This window comes from Xyrauchen texanus, chromosome 34, assembly GCF_025860055.1.
Source record: "Xyrauchen texanus isolate HMW12.3.18 chromosome 34, RBS_HiC_50CHRs, whole genome shotgun sequence".
Lineage (NCBI taxonomy): Eukaryota > Metazoa > Chordata > Actinopteri > Cypriniformes > Catostomidae > Xyrauchen > Xyrauchen texanus.
The window spans coordinates 31,089,958-31,106,134 of record NC_068309.1 but is presented as its reverse complement, the minus strand read 5'-3'; the positions used below and the strand labels follow the sequence as shown (position 1 = coordinate 31,106,134).

The following is a 16,177-nucleotide window of genomic DNA, read 5'->3' as shown; positions in this document are numbered from 1 at the left end:
ATTGTACTATTTATTTTTGTTCTTTAACTGTTATTTTGTTTATCAATTACTTAAATTTTTATTTGTATCAAAGTAATCAAGTGTATTCATATAAAAAAATGTATTAAAAAGAATTCACAAGAATTGTACCTTATTTTCACTTAATTTGAATTAGAACATTCATGACTGAAAAAAGAACTGTGCTTTGGTAAGTCATAATTGCTTGATTAAAAGTCATAATTATTAGATTAAAAGTAATTTATGTCCGTCATATTTATAATGTAAAAATCAAAATTATGACAAAGTCAAAATTTTGGGATACTCACTCATAATTATGATTTTTAATCTAAAAAGTGTAATCGAGCTTGAAATCATGATCATGCCTAGAAACTGCAATTGTCTACTGAGGCGGAACATTGCTGTGTCTTACCAGACACGGGTGGAATGTTATGGACCCTGCGTGACAGCCGTTGCACACCGTCTCCAGTATGCGAGCGGGGTCCGAGTTGGGGTGTCAAACCTCATTTTTAGGGTGGCAGCTAAGGTGGCTCCGCTTTGCGTCGGTGGCTCTTCACCTCTGCGTCATGCATTTAAAATAATTTAACACACACCTAGCCGTGGATTATCTCATACACACACACACATCCTTAAACAAAAAGCTCAATTTGAAGTCAACTTCTGGTTCAAATCTAGTCATACAAATTAAAGAAGAAAAAAAAGTGATGGTGATACTACACCCCCTAGTGGTTCAGTACACAGATAAGCATGAAGGGCCTTGTACAGCCCCAAACAGGCACTCTGTAGCTAATGAATGTAATGAACAGGATGAATTCTAAAATAATGCTCAGTTTCCATTTACAATTTATATCCAGTCTATAAAGTGTGACATTTAATGGAAAATAATCACTTGTGTAGTAACCCCACCCACACACACACACACACACACACATATACACACCCTTTGTCATTACCGTAATAATGCATCCACTGTAATATAGAACATTTAATTAATTCAATTATACAACTGTAATACAAGTGCAACAAATACTAAATTATTTACAATTAATATATATAATGTTTTATATATAATTTTTTCTGCAATACAATAATGGAAAAAAAATTATATATATATATATAAATTACATTTTTATTGCATTAAGAGCACTGCTAATTTTAATCTTACTAATCCTAAAATATACTTATTTTCTTTAAGCAAAACATTTTTGGGGGAGTGAAATGTGACCTGGACATGTTCTTGACAAGTTTCGATGTGATTAAAACCCTAGTTTTACATTTTTAAATAATTTTCTTTAAATTCTAATGTGATATATACAGGACATTAAGTATTTACGCAACTATTACAAGAAGTGGCAGCATCTTTGTTAAGTTCATAAGGCACAGACATCTTGCAGCAAGGTTTTTCTGAAGTTTATGCAGAGGTTACCCATCAGGGTCTGGAATATTACAGAATTAACCTGAGATCAAAACATTCTACTCTTACCCAAACAACAAAGTTGTTTACAGATATTACAATATTTTCACAAAAGCTAAAAACATGCAAATGAAATGGAAACGTAATCGTTAATACTAATATTGGAAATGAAAATGCTGCCGTATCTGCACTTATTTCCTCTTGAAAATCTCATTCTAATTTCTGCACCTAAAATTTTATAATACCACTTTAATGTCCTGTCTTATTGTCCTAGAGAATTTTCAAGCCAGTTAATATGGACTAAATACTTACATATATTTTGTATGCAAAAGATTTCATTTGCTCAGCAACTCCCCTGGCAGGGAATTCTTCATCCACAGAAGTTATTTTGAAGTTCATGCCAGGTCTGCTGTGATAAATGTGAGTCAAATTGGGTTGAAACCTTCACGAGTGAGTTATGGAAAAAAGTGGGTTGAGTTTCCTTTTCCACTAAATAAAAGGAAAGAGTCTCTTTTTCAGGATGTAGAGCACAGTTGCCAGAAACAGAGCGAGAGCTAAAAAGATCAGCAGTTTGTCGGTTAGTTCGCGCCGATTGTATTTTAGGATGAGCTTCCTCCCCAAATGGATGGTGCCCGTCATAGACTTAAACTCATCATTCGTCTCTTGCACAGTCCTTGAAGATGTAGCTGGAAATGGAGGCATTGGAGAAAATAAATGCAAACATGTAAAACACAATAGTCCCCACCATTTTAAAGGAATAGTCCACCCAGAATTCAAAAATATTCTGTCATTACTTACTCACCCTTATGTCATTTCAAATCTGTTTACTGTTGTTATTATTATTGTAAAACAATTAATTGTTAAACTATCTTTACACAGCTCTTTTCCATACAAAGAGAGCTTAGTGACCACATCTTTTAAGTATTAAAAAGGACAAAAAACACCATAAGAAGCTACACATTAGCTTCTGAAGCTACACATTAGCTTTGTGAGAGGAACATACTGAAATGTTCATATGGCTTCGCAAATCGCAAGGATATTAAAATAATTTTGTGTGCGTTGTTGTTTGGTCATTTATACAGTTGTAAGTAAAAGTATGTGAACCCTTTGGAATTTGCTGGTTTTCTGAATTAATTGGTCATCAAAGTCACAAGTATAGACAAACACAATGTGTTTAAGCTAACAACACAAAAACAATTCTTATCTTTCATGTCTTTATTAAAAACATCACTTTAAACATTCACAGTGCGGATTAGACCTGCACAATTTTCAGAGGGAATTTTGAACCATTCTTCCTTACAGAACTGCTTCAGCTCAGACATATTCTTTGTATATCTGGTGTGAACAGCTCTTTTGAGGTCATTCCACTGCATCTCTATTAGGTTAAGATCTGGGCTCATGAACAGAGATGTTAACCAGTTCCTATGATTCCTTCAAATCTTAAATTTTTTACCTCATTAAGCATTCTGCAGTGTGCCTTTTGAGTCATCTTGTCTGGACAGCCACTTCTAGAGAGAGTAGCCATAGAACTAAATCGTCTCCATTTATAGACTGTGAATGTTTAAATGACGTATTTAATATTTACAAGACAAATACAGAAATATATAAAATGTGTGTTATTAATTAAAAAAGATTGTGTTTATTCATTATTCTAATTTAGATGAAGATCAATCCAGATTTTAAGACATACGTATCCAAAAACGCAAGTAATTCCAAAGGGTTCACATAATTTTTCTTGCCACTGTATGTGTGAGAAAAAGAGGTAAAGATTATCTAAGTTCGAATTCTTTTTAACTATAAATTAGAAATAATTCTCATTACTGCAACTTATTACTAAAACATGTATTAATACCTTAAGAATTAATATAACAATTATTAAATGTCACATTTAGATATGTCCATCTAGATGTCAAGCATTAGACACATATTATTAAAAAATATATATTGGATTAATCTGAGGGGGAAAAAAAAGAAATAAAAGTGCGAATTGGTTTGTGTTTCTGTAGAGAGAAAAATAGTTTACCCTTAAGCAAATTTGGTGCATAATGATTTTTTTTTTTTTTAGAACTTTTGACATGTAAAGTTCAAAACATTTTCATTATTTTTCAAAATCCTCAGCTTCTCAGATTTTTGGCCAGGGTTAAATATGTTGTGGTAATTAAAAATTTTCTGGACATGCTCCAAAAAAAATGTTCCAAAAAGAAATGAAATATGTCTTGATTATTCTGTTTACAATTATTTCAGACATCCTATTTAATGCTCATGTGAGAATTACCTCAGTTCAGCATATGGGTTTGGAATGAAATGAGGGCGAGTAAACGATGACAGATTTTTTTTTAGAATGATTCTTTAATAGTGTTACTTAAACTCATTGTTAAATTCTGATTTTTATTTTTTTAAGCATTTCATATCTAGCAGTTAATTTTTTCCATATATACGAAATGTCATGCTAGAATAATGCATGATATTGGGCCCTATGGCATGGAGTGTATAGACTCTTTTACCTAAAGTGCCGATGGTCTCTTTACTCTGCTGCACCTGCTGTGCCATCATACGACTGATGCCCATCAGACTCTCTGTGATGTCACTGGAAGTCTGCACAAGACTCTCCTTAGTGGCTTTCCTGAATCCAAAGCAACATGATGAATTTAATAATTGTAAACTAAATTAATTTATTTAACGGGTCTCTGGAATCCTTGATTCTTATTGATGTAACAAGTGGGATAATGTACAGTCAGAATGTGAAGAACAGTTTCACTAGCATGACTGATCCAACAACAGCAGCTGTAAGCAGTGTAATTTACCGCTGTCTCAAAGAGTCACCCCCCTGAAGCAGTTCATCTTTCTCCAGGTTATCAATGGCCAGCTTACTGGCCAGATTGGCCTTTCTCCATGCCATCTGGTTACTGAAACAGAGGTAGTGATTATATTTTAAAATATAACTACAAAGTTATAAGAAAAAGATTATACCCAATGCAAACCAAACTATTTATTGTTTCTCTAACCTTAACATCTGCTTCCGATGGCCTTCAGTTTCACTCAAGATAGCTTGCTTGTCTGTCTCTCTGTCTTGTTCTTTAGCCATCTGCTCCATGTCCTTTTAAGGAAACATGTTTATTTTTGTTAGTTGCCATGGAAATCCTTGAGCAAAATTGTGTTACTATCAGCAATGATAATTCCAATGAGCATGTTTCATTGTATAAAGCCAGAATTCTGTTCTGGGGTAATATTTACTACAGATGTTTTCAGAGTTTATCATAAAAGAGATTATGTGTTGCAATTTTTCCACTAAGAAAAAGTCTTTTACATTTATTTAAACTAATATATATATATATATATATATATATATATATATATATATATATATATATATATATATACATACAGTATCTCACAAAAGTGAATACACCCCTCACATTTTTGTAAATATTTGATTATATCTTTTCATGTGACAACACTGAAGAAATGACACTTTGCTACAATGTAAAGTAGTGAGTGTACAGCTTGTATAACAGTGTAAACAGTGTAAATGTCCCCTCAAAATAATTCAACACACAGCAATTAATGTCTAAACCGCTGGCAACAAAAGTGAGTACACCCCTAAGTGAAAAATTTCCAAATTGGGCCCAAAGTGTCAATATTTTCCAGCACTGCTTTAACCCTCATGGGCATGGAGTTCACCAGAGCTTCACAGGTTGCCACTGGAGTCCTCTTCCACTCCTCCATGACGACATCACGGAGCTGGTGGATGTTAGAGACCTTGTGCTCCTCCACCTTCCGTTTGAGGATGCCCCATATATGCTCAATAGGGTTTAGGTCTGGAAACATGCTTGGCCAGTCCATCACCTTCACCCTCATCTTCTTTAGCAAGGCAATGGTCGTCTTGGAGGTGTGTTTGGGGTCGTTATCATGCTAGAATACTACCCTGCGGCCCAGTCTACAAAGGGAGGGGATCATGCTCTGCTTCAGTATATCACAGTACATGTTGGCATTCATGGTTCCCTCAATGAACTGTAGCTCCCCAGTGCCGGCAGCACTCATGCAGCCCCAGACCATGACACTCCCACCACCATGCTTGACTGTAGGCAAGACACACTTGTCTTTGTACTCCTCACCTGGTTTACATCACACACGCTTGACACCATCTGAACCAAATAAGTTTATCTTGGTCTCATCAGACCACAGGACATGGTTCCAGTAATCCATGTCCTTAGTCTGCTTGTCTTCAGCAAACTGTTTGCAGACTTTCTTGTACATCATCTTTAGAAGCAGCTTCCTTCTGGGACGACAGCAATGCAGACCAATTTGATGCAGTGTGCGGTGTATGGTCTGAGCACTGACAGGCTGACCCCCCACCCCTTCAACCTCTGCAGCAATGCTGGCAGCACTCGTACGTCTATTTCCCAAAGACAACCTCTGGATATGATGCTGAGCATGTGCACTCAACTTCTTTGGTCAACCATGGCGAGGCCTGTTCTGAGTGGAACCTGTCCTGTTAAACCGCTGTATGGGCTTGGCCACCGTGCTGCAGCTCAGTGTCAGGGTCTTGGCAATCTTCTTATAGCCTAGGCCATCTTTATGTAGAGCAACAATTATTTTTTTCAGATCCTCAGAGAGTTCTTTGCAATGAGGTGCCATGTTGAACTTCCAGTGACCAGTATGAGGGAGTGTGAGAGCGATGACACCACATTTAACTCACCTGCTCCCCATTCACACCTGAGACCTTGTAACAGTAACGAGTCACATGACACCGTGGAGGGAAAATGGCTAATTGGGCCCAATTTGGACATTTTCACTTAGGGGTGTACTCACTTTTGTTGCCAGTGGTTTAGACATTAATGGCTGTGTGTTGAGTTATTTTGAGGGGACAGCAAATTTACACTGTTATACAAGCTGTACACTCACTACTTTACATTGTAGCAAAGTGTAATTTCTTCAGTGTTGTCACATGAAATGATATCAAATATTTACAAAAATGTGAGGGGTGTATTCACTTTTGTGAGATACTGTATGTGTAATTTTACATATATATATACACACACATATACTAATAATTTTTTTTACATTTGCTAAAAAAATTGTAATTGTTAAATTAATGTAAAATGTATTGTTATGAATAGCAAAATACAAACAACAGTATTGATTGACAATGAAACCTTCAATGGATAGTTCACCCTAAAATTAATATTCTCTGATCATTTTCTCACCCTCGTGCCATCTAAAAAAAATTGTTTTTGTTCAGCAGAAAGTAACACATATTGATGTATTTTAGAAGAATATTTCAGCTCTGTTGGTGAATGGTGACCAAGATTTTAAAGCTCCAAAAAGCACATAAAAGCAGAATTAAAGTAATCAATAACACTCAAGTGGTTAAATCCATATCTTCTGAAACAATATGATAGGTGAAGGTGATTCAATAGATCAATATTTAAGTCATTTTACTATAAATCGCCACTTTCACTTTCACATTCTGAAAGTGAAAGTGGAGATTTAAAGTAAAAAAAACTATTAAAATATTTATCTGTTTCTTACCCAAAGTGATTAAATCACTTCTGAAGACATATATTAAACAACTGGAGTCATATGGATTACGGTTATGCTGACTTTCTGTAATTTTTGGAGTTTCAAAATTCTGATCACCATTCACTTGCATTGTATGGACCTACAGAGCTGAGATATTCTTCTTAAAATCTGGGTTCAGCTGAAGAAAGAAAGTCATACACATCTGGGACGACATGAGGGTGAGTAAATGATGAGAGAAATTTCATTTTTGGTTGAACTATCCCTTTAAACTAAAACAAATACAAGTTATCAAAAACAATGATATGCTAAATAAGAATATAAATATTAAGTATTTAGAATACATATATTATTTATAATACTATAAAATGTCAAACTATTGTTATTATATTATTATTCTACCAATTATCCAATTATTATTATTATGCTATTATAATCGATATTATACAATTATAGCTTACAAACAAATCCCATGGTAAAAACAGTCTTCCAAAAAAGGATTTTTCTTTTCTTTCTTTCTTTCTTTCTTTCTTTTTTCCGTAGTTAAATAAATAAAATGACAATGATTCTTAAAAGCTTCACGTTTGAAGGAGATCCTGCATTATCTTAATATTTCAGATATGTAACAATAACTGTACAAACAATGGTATGGTTTAGCTAACTAGGATTGTCATGGTAAATTTGTTAAGGAATATGAAAGGAATTATATGATCGTTTAAAATGTTGACCGTACCTCACCTGTATTCTCTGTCTTAACTGACTGAACTTTTCCTTCACCGTGGCATTCAGATCCATCAGCACTGTCTGCGGCCCAGAACATTCTCTGATGTCCTGATACAAAAATCATCGTATCATTTTATTCAGTCATACTTTTGTAAAACAACAACCTTCAATGTTTCCATATAATGCTCACTGTACTGTTATTAGATGGAACAGCATAAAACAACAGTTATGGCAATATATTTGTGTTTTTACGGTTAGCTTGAAGACAGAATTGAGGATAAAACCATGAGAATGTGTTTCTGTAAAGAATTAAGTCTACCTGAATAAGAGCTTTGATTTCTAAATCGTATTTAATAATTTCTTGGCCACATATTCGGACGTGTACATCAGCGGAAGACGCCATGTTTGTTGTTATACGGAAAGTCAGAAGGTCCTGTCACACGATTGGTACTGCGCATGTGCGAAAATGCGTCTACTTCCTGTCTGAAGTATGTCGAAACAATTTACGGCAATTGTAGACAGTAGTTATTTGAGAAAATTGTTATGTATATTTTGATAAGTCACTTGTGATTTGTATCCTTTTTTTGGCAATAAAGATGACTTTATTAAGTTTAAAAAAAAAAAAAAAAGAAAAAAAAAAGACAGTAGTTATTTGACACTACCCGATCAGTACCGGAGATAGCTTAACTAGTGATTCTCTTGATATAAAGACAATAATTGTATTGTTCCTATTGATGCATATTTCTTATTTCTCCCCTACGAGTGTTTTGAATGTTTTTTTCTTGTTAATAATAAAAAAAAAAATTTAAATACACTTTTTTTGTAAAATATATTTCAAGGTTAAAATGTGGCACAAATTAAATTGATAAAATATATGGAAATATATATATATATATATATATATTTGTATTGCTTAATGTGAACATTCAGTTCACAGTGTGGTACAACAAAGTTAATACACTACAATAAATATAAATATAAAGAATAACAGCAATATAAGAATAGTTAAGGAAACTACTTTACCAAACTCAAAACAGAAACAAAACTAAAAAGTAACTAAAATAATAAACTAGAAAGAAAAAGAAAGTGGGAATTACTTAAATTAAAAGAAAATTACACATTAATTAAATTAAAATGTTTGTAGGCCGTGCAAATTGTACATGTTCTGAGTGCTTTTTTGTTAAGTGAAGTATTATCTCTTGTAAGAATGCCAAAAAAATAGGTTTACAATTAAAAATATTTACATTTATGAATATAAAATCTACATAGTCAAATAATTACATTTATTATAAAGCAGGCATTTGGATCTGCTTCAACAAATTCAAAAATAACAGTTTTAGGATTCTTTGAAAAACTTAGATTTTTAGATAAACAAACTAACATCTTCCCAAAGTTGCAAAGAATAAATGCATGACCAAAACAAATGAAGAGAGGTTTCAGTGTCATTCTGACAAAAAGAGCAATTAGTGTCAAAATCAGATCTAAAATGTTTCTTTAAGAAATTTTTGACAGGGTAAATATTATGAATGAATTAAAAAGATATTTGTTTTACTTTGCTTTTTTGCATAGACCATATATTTTTCCAATTTAAATGATCAAAGAGTCCATTCCAATATGAGATTATAGGAGGGGCAGAGACAATGTTCTCAAGGAATAGAGCTCTTATTTTATGATTCCTTCCTTTTTTTCAGTGAAACATATCACACCAATAGGTGTGCTTACAGGTTCAGGAGAGGGTAATGAACCCATAAGAGTGTGTATTATTTTTGAAAATCATGTGTAAGCCAGATGGAATAGCATCCATAACTGTTATATTCTGAAATAAATTCAGTATACCTAAAAAGCAAACCTTCATTATTAAAGAGCTGTCTTACATGAAATATTCCATTACTGAACCAGTAATTATAGAACAAAGATTTATTCTTAAATAGAATGTTCCTATTGTTCCATATGTAACACAGATGAGGAGAAAAGTTTAGTGCCAAAAGTCCATGCCAAAAGAACTTGTTGGTGAAAGTTAGATAGATTGACAGGGACTTATTGAATACCATAATTACATAAAAAAAAAAAAAATTGCACCACCAAGTTGTGAGAAGGCAAGCTGAGGGAAAATATTCCAAATAGAGGTGGGGTTAAGGAATCGATTAAGCCAGTTTTTTTTAATTGTGTTATTTAGTGAGCTGAAATCAATGAAGTTTAAGCCACCCTTTTTGTGAGAATTTAGTATCACTGACTTTTTCAAATAATGGTATTTGTTTTTCCATAAAAATTTAATTAATATCCCATTGATTACTTTACACGTGGGCTTATCAATGTACAATGCCTGAGTGGCATTAATTAGGCGAGACAGACCCTCTGATTTAACAAGCAAAGATTGTTAAATTTTGTTAAATCAAAGATAGGTCTCTCTGCAGCCCCGCAATTAAGCCGCTTCATTGTTTATGTAACAATTGTGTTCAAATTAGCAGTGCATAGTTATATTTGGTTATTTGTATACCCAAATATGTAACAGCTTTTAACTGAAATACCACAAATTGTATCGTACTCTTTTTAATCAGAAGTAATTCACATGTATTGAGATTAAGAGGTAAAAACCTCAGGCTTTAGAAAAGACATGAACATAGGGTGCATAGGGCTGCTGTTAAACTGAATAGTTTACATTTGTTAGAACCCATTTGGGAAATACAGATGTGTTTATAAGTGTGTGTGCATTTCTTTACATTTAATATTTTATTTTCTAAAGATATGTTCTACTTATTTCAGCATACTTTAACAAATGTCTGCATTTAAGAAACACACAGGATAAAGTTATTTATTCATTCAATTTATTTAATACATTAATTAATTGCTTCCATCCCTCACTGACTCACTCACTGGAACATGGCATTGACCTTCAAGCCTTGTTCATCAACACAGTATGACAAAAATACTTCCATGTCCTTTTGACACTGAAATATAAACAAAAATTCATCCTTTGTATTGGAGAATTCACCCCCCAGGACCTTCCTGAGGGCATTTTGTTGTTCATCCCTGTTCATTTGCAGAAATGCAGGCACTCTCACATCCCCATGGAATAAGTCTCTGTGATTGTGAACCCAGTGCCAAGCTGCATGAAGGTCTTTTACAATGGCCTGCTGTTGCACCTGGTGAAATAAAGGATAGATATATATATATATATATATATATATAAAAATGGCACGTAAACTAATTAAACTATATATCGAGCAAGCATGCATGCAACTGCTATGGTTGTTATCCTTGAACAACAGGTGTATTCCTTTAAAATCCTTTAAAAACAGCATGTATTTCTGTTAATCAGCAGTATTCTGACATATATCCTTGATGTATTTCCTAGATATCCCTTATATGATATGTTCCTGGCATGCTGTTTTGCCTTGATGAGTTAAAATAGCTTTGGAGCTTGTATTTTCTTTCATTAATCAAATGGTAATGTGAAGGAACAAATAAGGCCGCCTCATTGTAAGGGTTTGCTGAAATGGAGGTGAAAAGTAAAAGGTATGGTGAGGACAAGGCTGGTTTGGCTCTTACACAAATGTTTCTAAGTTGATGTGTTCTTACCATGAACTATGACATATGTCCAAAATATGTGGAGTTACCAGCTGATGTATGTTTTTTAAAAAATAGATAGGTGTGGAATTTTCCACCAATATTTAATTAATGAAGGAAATAAAACATATTGGTGGCGAGGGAAAGAGACAAGGGCAATAATCCCATTGGTCAGAGATAGTGGGTAAAAGATAACAAAAGGTATATAACTGAGAACTTAGGAGGATAAAGTCAGGACAGACAGCTGGCTGGACTCATGTTTGTTGGTGTTCAATAAACTACAACTTTGGCATCTGGAACTCAAGACTCCGAGAGTTTTCTTACAACTTGGAGAGATTCATCGTGATTTTCCACGACACTGCTTGATATATGAACAATAAAATCATTTACCTTATCAGCGTTCTCTTCAACCACAACTCTTCTGCTGGGCAACAGGTTTGTGGTGGTGGATTTGGACACCCTAAAGACAGGCTCAAGGGTTCCCTGAAGGAGTTGGGATGCTTCTTCTGTCCAGTATGCAAATCTCTGTCCATAACTTTGGAAAATATGTAAATGTATATGCACTGTATTTGTAAAACAACTTTCTAGTATCACTTTGCCAACAGTGACTTAATACAGCCAAGATACTGAAATTTTATCTGTAGAGTCTGTTATACCCTTCTAGGCAAAACCTCTCCATCAGCTGAATACACCACCACTGGCGAATCAATGGCACCTCCTCCTAAAAACACAAAAACACAAATAAAAATTGGACATATACCAGTAATTTGATGGCATACTTGTGTGAAAATCCAGCTTACCTCTGTGAATGTTAATGGACATAATGTACAGGTGCTGAGAGCATACTGTGAAATACAAATAACACTGTAAGACTTTGATTTTATTATTTACATTTATGCATTTGGCAGACACTTTTATCCAAAGCGACTTACAGAGCCCTAATTACAGGGACAATCCCCCTAGAGCAACCTGGAGTTAAGTGCCTTACTCAAGGACACAATGGTGGTGGCTGTGGGGCTCAAACCAGCTGATTCCTAATTCCTTCTGATTACCTTCTGGTTACCAGCTTACCAGTTATGTGCTTAGACCACTACACCACCACCACCACTCCATGATCTAACAGCTTTGACAAATTAAACATTCTTACCATCAGCATGCAGACACCACAGGAATTCCCTGAACACTGTTGAGGAAAAAACTGGAAAAGTGCATCCAGTTAGTTTAAAAAAACTGATAGCTTGTTTAAACATGTATACATACATACTTAAATTAGCTTTACACAATTCCATCATTTAAAACATACCTCAAGGTCTCTTCCTGTTTTTTCAGTCCAGGATCCTGGGTCAGTGAAGGTTGCAATGTGTCTGGCATTCCAAAGAAAACACAAAATAAACGTGTAATTAAATGATCAGTTCTGTAGCCTAAGAACGAGGCTCTTATACGATCTTGAAGCCTCAGAACAAGGCTCCTATATGATCTTGAAGCCTGAGAACAAGGCTCTTATACAATCTTGAAGCCTGAGAACGAGGCTCTTATACAATCTTGAAGCCTCAGAACAAGGCTCCTATACGATCTTGAAGCCTGAGAACGAGGCTCTTATACGATCTTGAAGCCTGAGAACGAGGCTCTTATACGATCTTGAAGCCTGAGAACGAGGCTCCTTTTGGAAATGTAACCAAACAACATGCCTGGAACAAGGCCAGTAAATGAATTATCTTTAGTCTCAACCTAAATATGGCAAAATTAGCATCAGCCAAATGCTGGGAAAACTGTACACAAGCTTGAGACTAGCTTGTTAATCTCATCAGTATGCTAAATTATTGTACGCAGTACCTTAATGGAATGCAAGACTGGCACAACAGTCTTGATGGGGTCATTCAACTGGCAGTGGTGACAAGATCTGACCTAAAAAGCAAAAATAATTTTTTAACAAAATGTCTAGAAAAATATCCAGTTGATGGATATATGGACAAGTTGGTGATGACAATAAATATAACTTCTAAATCAAGGAGGTATCGAACAATCAGAGGTGGCAAAAATAGACACATTCTTAACTATAGACACATTCTTAAACATAGATACTTGTAAAGAAAGTAAAAGAAAAATAAGAAAGTAAAAGTACCACCAATGTAGTACATTACCCATTCTTTCACATCCTGGATAATTGTAGGCCAATAGTAGCCAGCAATAACCCTGTTTTGAGTGCCTCTGACACCACTGTGATTGCCAGTCCCAGGGTTATTGTGGCACTCCATTAGAACAGACCTCTTCTCTTCCTCTGACAAGACAACTAGCCGCATGTACTGCCTACTAGGACCGATGTAGAAGAGCCTGTCGTCTGTTTTTAGAGGAAAAAAGAAAAAGTTGGAAAAAGTAAAAAGACTACATTATAAACTACATTATATTCACTTTTTTTATTTTTTATAATACCCATGTATTAACACCCAGATACGTGAGCTGAACAAGTACAGTTAACGTAGCTTAATATATTAGCTTAATAAGATATTTTAAACACTATTTGTGACTTAAGCACATGACCCTGGTTGTTCCAGACAGTCAGTTCTCTTTTTTCTTTATAAAATCCATTACCTTTAATAGTGAAATTCGTAGACGCCCGTTTCACCTTCCGACGCTCTGTGGGATTGTCGGGAATTTCTCCTTTTAAGAGAAATTCTTGAATTTGTACATACAACACAAAATAATCCATATTTAAATCAATCACTCTCCAACTCGATTCTATAAATCGAGCACATGCGCAGTACAAATCGTGAGAGTAAAGTCGACCTGTAGAGCAGACTGTCGTAAAAACGTTAGCGATGACAGGAAGTGACATCAAATATGAGTTTTCGCACATGCGCAGTACCAATCGTGTTTCCGGTACGGATCGAGTAGTGACAGGCCCAACCCTCACGGCTTATTCATAACGAGTTTAGTCTTGCAAAATAAGTGGGCATAGTCAGATACATTTCACGAGATCAGACTGGTTCTGGACCCGATGCAGTGGCCTGAAGAGTGAAGTTCTGGGTATATCATGAAATCCGTTTCAAAAACATTTAATTGCATCAGTACTTGATTGAAGCACTTACAATGGAAGTGAATGGGGCCAATTTTGGGAGGGTTTAAAATACAGAAACATGAAGCTTATAATTTTATAAAAGCATTACATTAGTTCACCAGTTAAAATGTGTTTATTATTTGAGCTACATAGTTGTTTAAATAATCATTTTAAAGTAATTTTAGGGGTTGTTGACATTATATTGTCATGGCAACGAAGTTGTCCAATTAGATATAACTTTACGCCAAAAAGATTATTAAGTGATTTTATCACACTACAATAATGTTTACACACATATTGTTTACATCTTGTGGCTATACTTTAGAAATATGAGTATTTTAATTTAAAAAAAAGTGGCCCCATTCAGTTCCATAAGTGCCTCACTGTAACTCAGTAGTAGAAATAATTATTTTTATGGAAATCAACATTATGCTACAAATGCTGCTAATTGAGATTAACTTGTAATGAAAATGGAATATTCCATTAATATCACACATTGTGGAAAAAAAAAAGATAAGAATTTATGTGACTTTTGGAGTATAATGATAGCCTAATTTAACTACATAATTTTAAATGTCACAAGTTTTTTGGCAAAAATAAAATAACCTATAACCACTCAAATAATTTTTCTTCTATTTTTTAAATCTTTTTTATCATAATAAAAAATTACTATAAAATCATTTAGTCCATGAATAAATATATATAAAAAATAAACCTAGAAAGCAAAGTTGGGTCTGACCACGCATCCAATTTTTGTAAAATATTTGCAAAACTTTGTCACATATTATGGTGTCTGTGGTGTTGCTCAGTTTCAGTTCAAAATATGTTTTTCATGAAAGTAGTAACAGTTAGATATGCTTGTGCTTTCTGCATCTGAAATATCTCATCTTAGCTAAAATGACTGGCCTTTTTGAAGAAAATATCTTCAATGTGTTACTACCGGTCACACTAACAGTGGGGTGGTGAGGTAATGCTTTCCAAAAATTTTCTAAAATATATGGAAATATGCTATATATTTTATTTAACTTAAATCTATAAGGTTTTTAGACATTTTTTCAGCTGGTTGGTCATAATTATTGTATTTGTGGGCTCCAAGCATACAATGTGGATTCATTTAAACTATAAGAAAATATGTTAAAAACATTCACACAGTACTGTGATGGGAACCATAAGCGCACAACTATTAGACGGGATAGTAGGTGAAAGTTTGCTGTTTTATGCTGACTAAGAAATGCATGACAACAGAGTGAGGAAGAGTACAAGAATAGGAGGAAGGGAAGAACAGAATGGCATAGTTGGGCATTGGGTCCATCATACTGTACATTTAGTGCACATACATTACTTTTCTCAAAAATATATTTGTGTAAAGCTACTACCTGCGAAGTATGACTTTTGTGACGTAACTCAGAGTTCTTGTGTTCACTTTTTAAGGTGTTCTGATAAAAACACACAGATAAAGTACTGTACGTTCTAATGTTTATTTCTGATAGTAAAATCAATAATAGAATTAGACTATCATGGTTACAAGCAGAATTGTGGTACCAACTCCGGGCTGATCCAATGAAGTGACATAATTAAAGGTATTACAAAACTCGAAATCAAATAAGAGGCACAATAACACAAACAGACACATTTTGAAGATCAAATCACAACTGCTTTTAAGCCTACTTCACATCTAGACATTAGCAAGGCTCAATGAAACCTTGCTATTCTCCAAGAAGTTGTGCCGAAATAAAAGAAAGAAAGAAAAGTTAAAGTAAATGTCATAAGCAGGTCAAAACAAAACCAGCACAACACTGAAACATAAATAGAACAACTGTCAAGATATTGTATTTGAACAGGCGTATATATGAACTACAAATATAGACATGTCTAATAGGATCAAGTAACTGTTAGTTTCA

The 16,177-nt window shown here is 34.2% G+C and overlaps 2 protein-coding genes across 4 annotated transcripts; both read right to left on the bottom strand.

The window, feature by feature from the left end:
* Positions 1-975: 975 nt before the first annotated feature.
* LOC127627913 (vesicle transport protein SEC20-like) lies at positions 976-8,083 on the bottom strand. 2 transcript variants are annotated; one of them, XM_052104527.1, is made up of 6 exons: positions 7,974-8,083; positions 7,665-7,762; positions 4,417-4,508; positions 4,216-4,317; positions 3,916-4,034; positions 976-2,097 (listed from the first exon to the last, which is right to left on the bottom strand). In XM_052104527.1, the coding sequence occupies exons 2-6, from the start codon at positions 7,749-7,751 to the stop codon at positions 1,901-1,903; spliced, it is 597 nt and encodes a 198-aa protein (XP_051960487.1). In that variant the 5' UTR covers positions 7,752-7,762; positions 7,974-8,083; the 3' UTR covers positions 976-1,900. The 2 variants fall into 2 exon arrangements, with proteins under 2 accessions (XP_051960487.1, XP_051960486.1); XM_052104526.1 differs by having other exon boundaries at positions 7,670-7,762; positions 7,974-8,077.
* A 2,393-nt stretch (positions 8,084-10,476) lies between these two features.
* Positions 10,477-14,383, bottom strand: LOC127627822 (uncharacterized). Of its 2 annotated transcripts, XM_052104388.1 has the most exons (9): positions 13,811-14,382; positions 13,363-13,559; positions 13,055-13,126; positions 12,525-12,585; positions 12,369-12,419; positions 12,022-12,066; positions 11,878-11,942; positions 11,612-11,756; positions 10,477-10,797 (listed from the first exon to the last, which is right to left on the bottom strand). In XM_052104388.1, the coding sequence occupies exons 3-9, from the start codon at positions 13,096-13,098 to the stop codon at positions 10,525-10,527; spliced, it is 684 nt and encodes a 227-aa protein (XP_051960348.1). In that variant the 5' UTR covers positions 13,099-13,126; positions 13,363-13,559; positions 13,811-14,382; the 3' UTR covers positions 10,477-10,524. The 2 variants fall into 2 exon arrangements, with proteins under 2 accessions (XP_051960348.1, XP_051960349.1); XM_052104389.1 differs by having other exon boundaries at positions 13,055-13,559; positions 13,811-14,383.
* Positions 14,384-16,177: the final 1,794 nt, after the last annotated feature.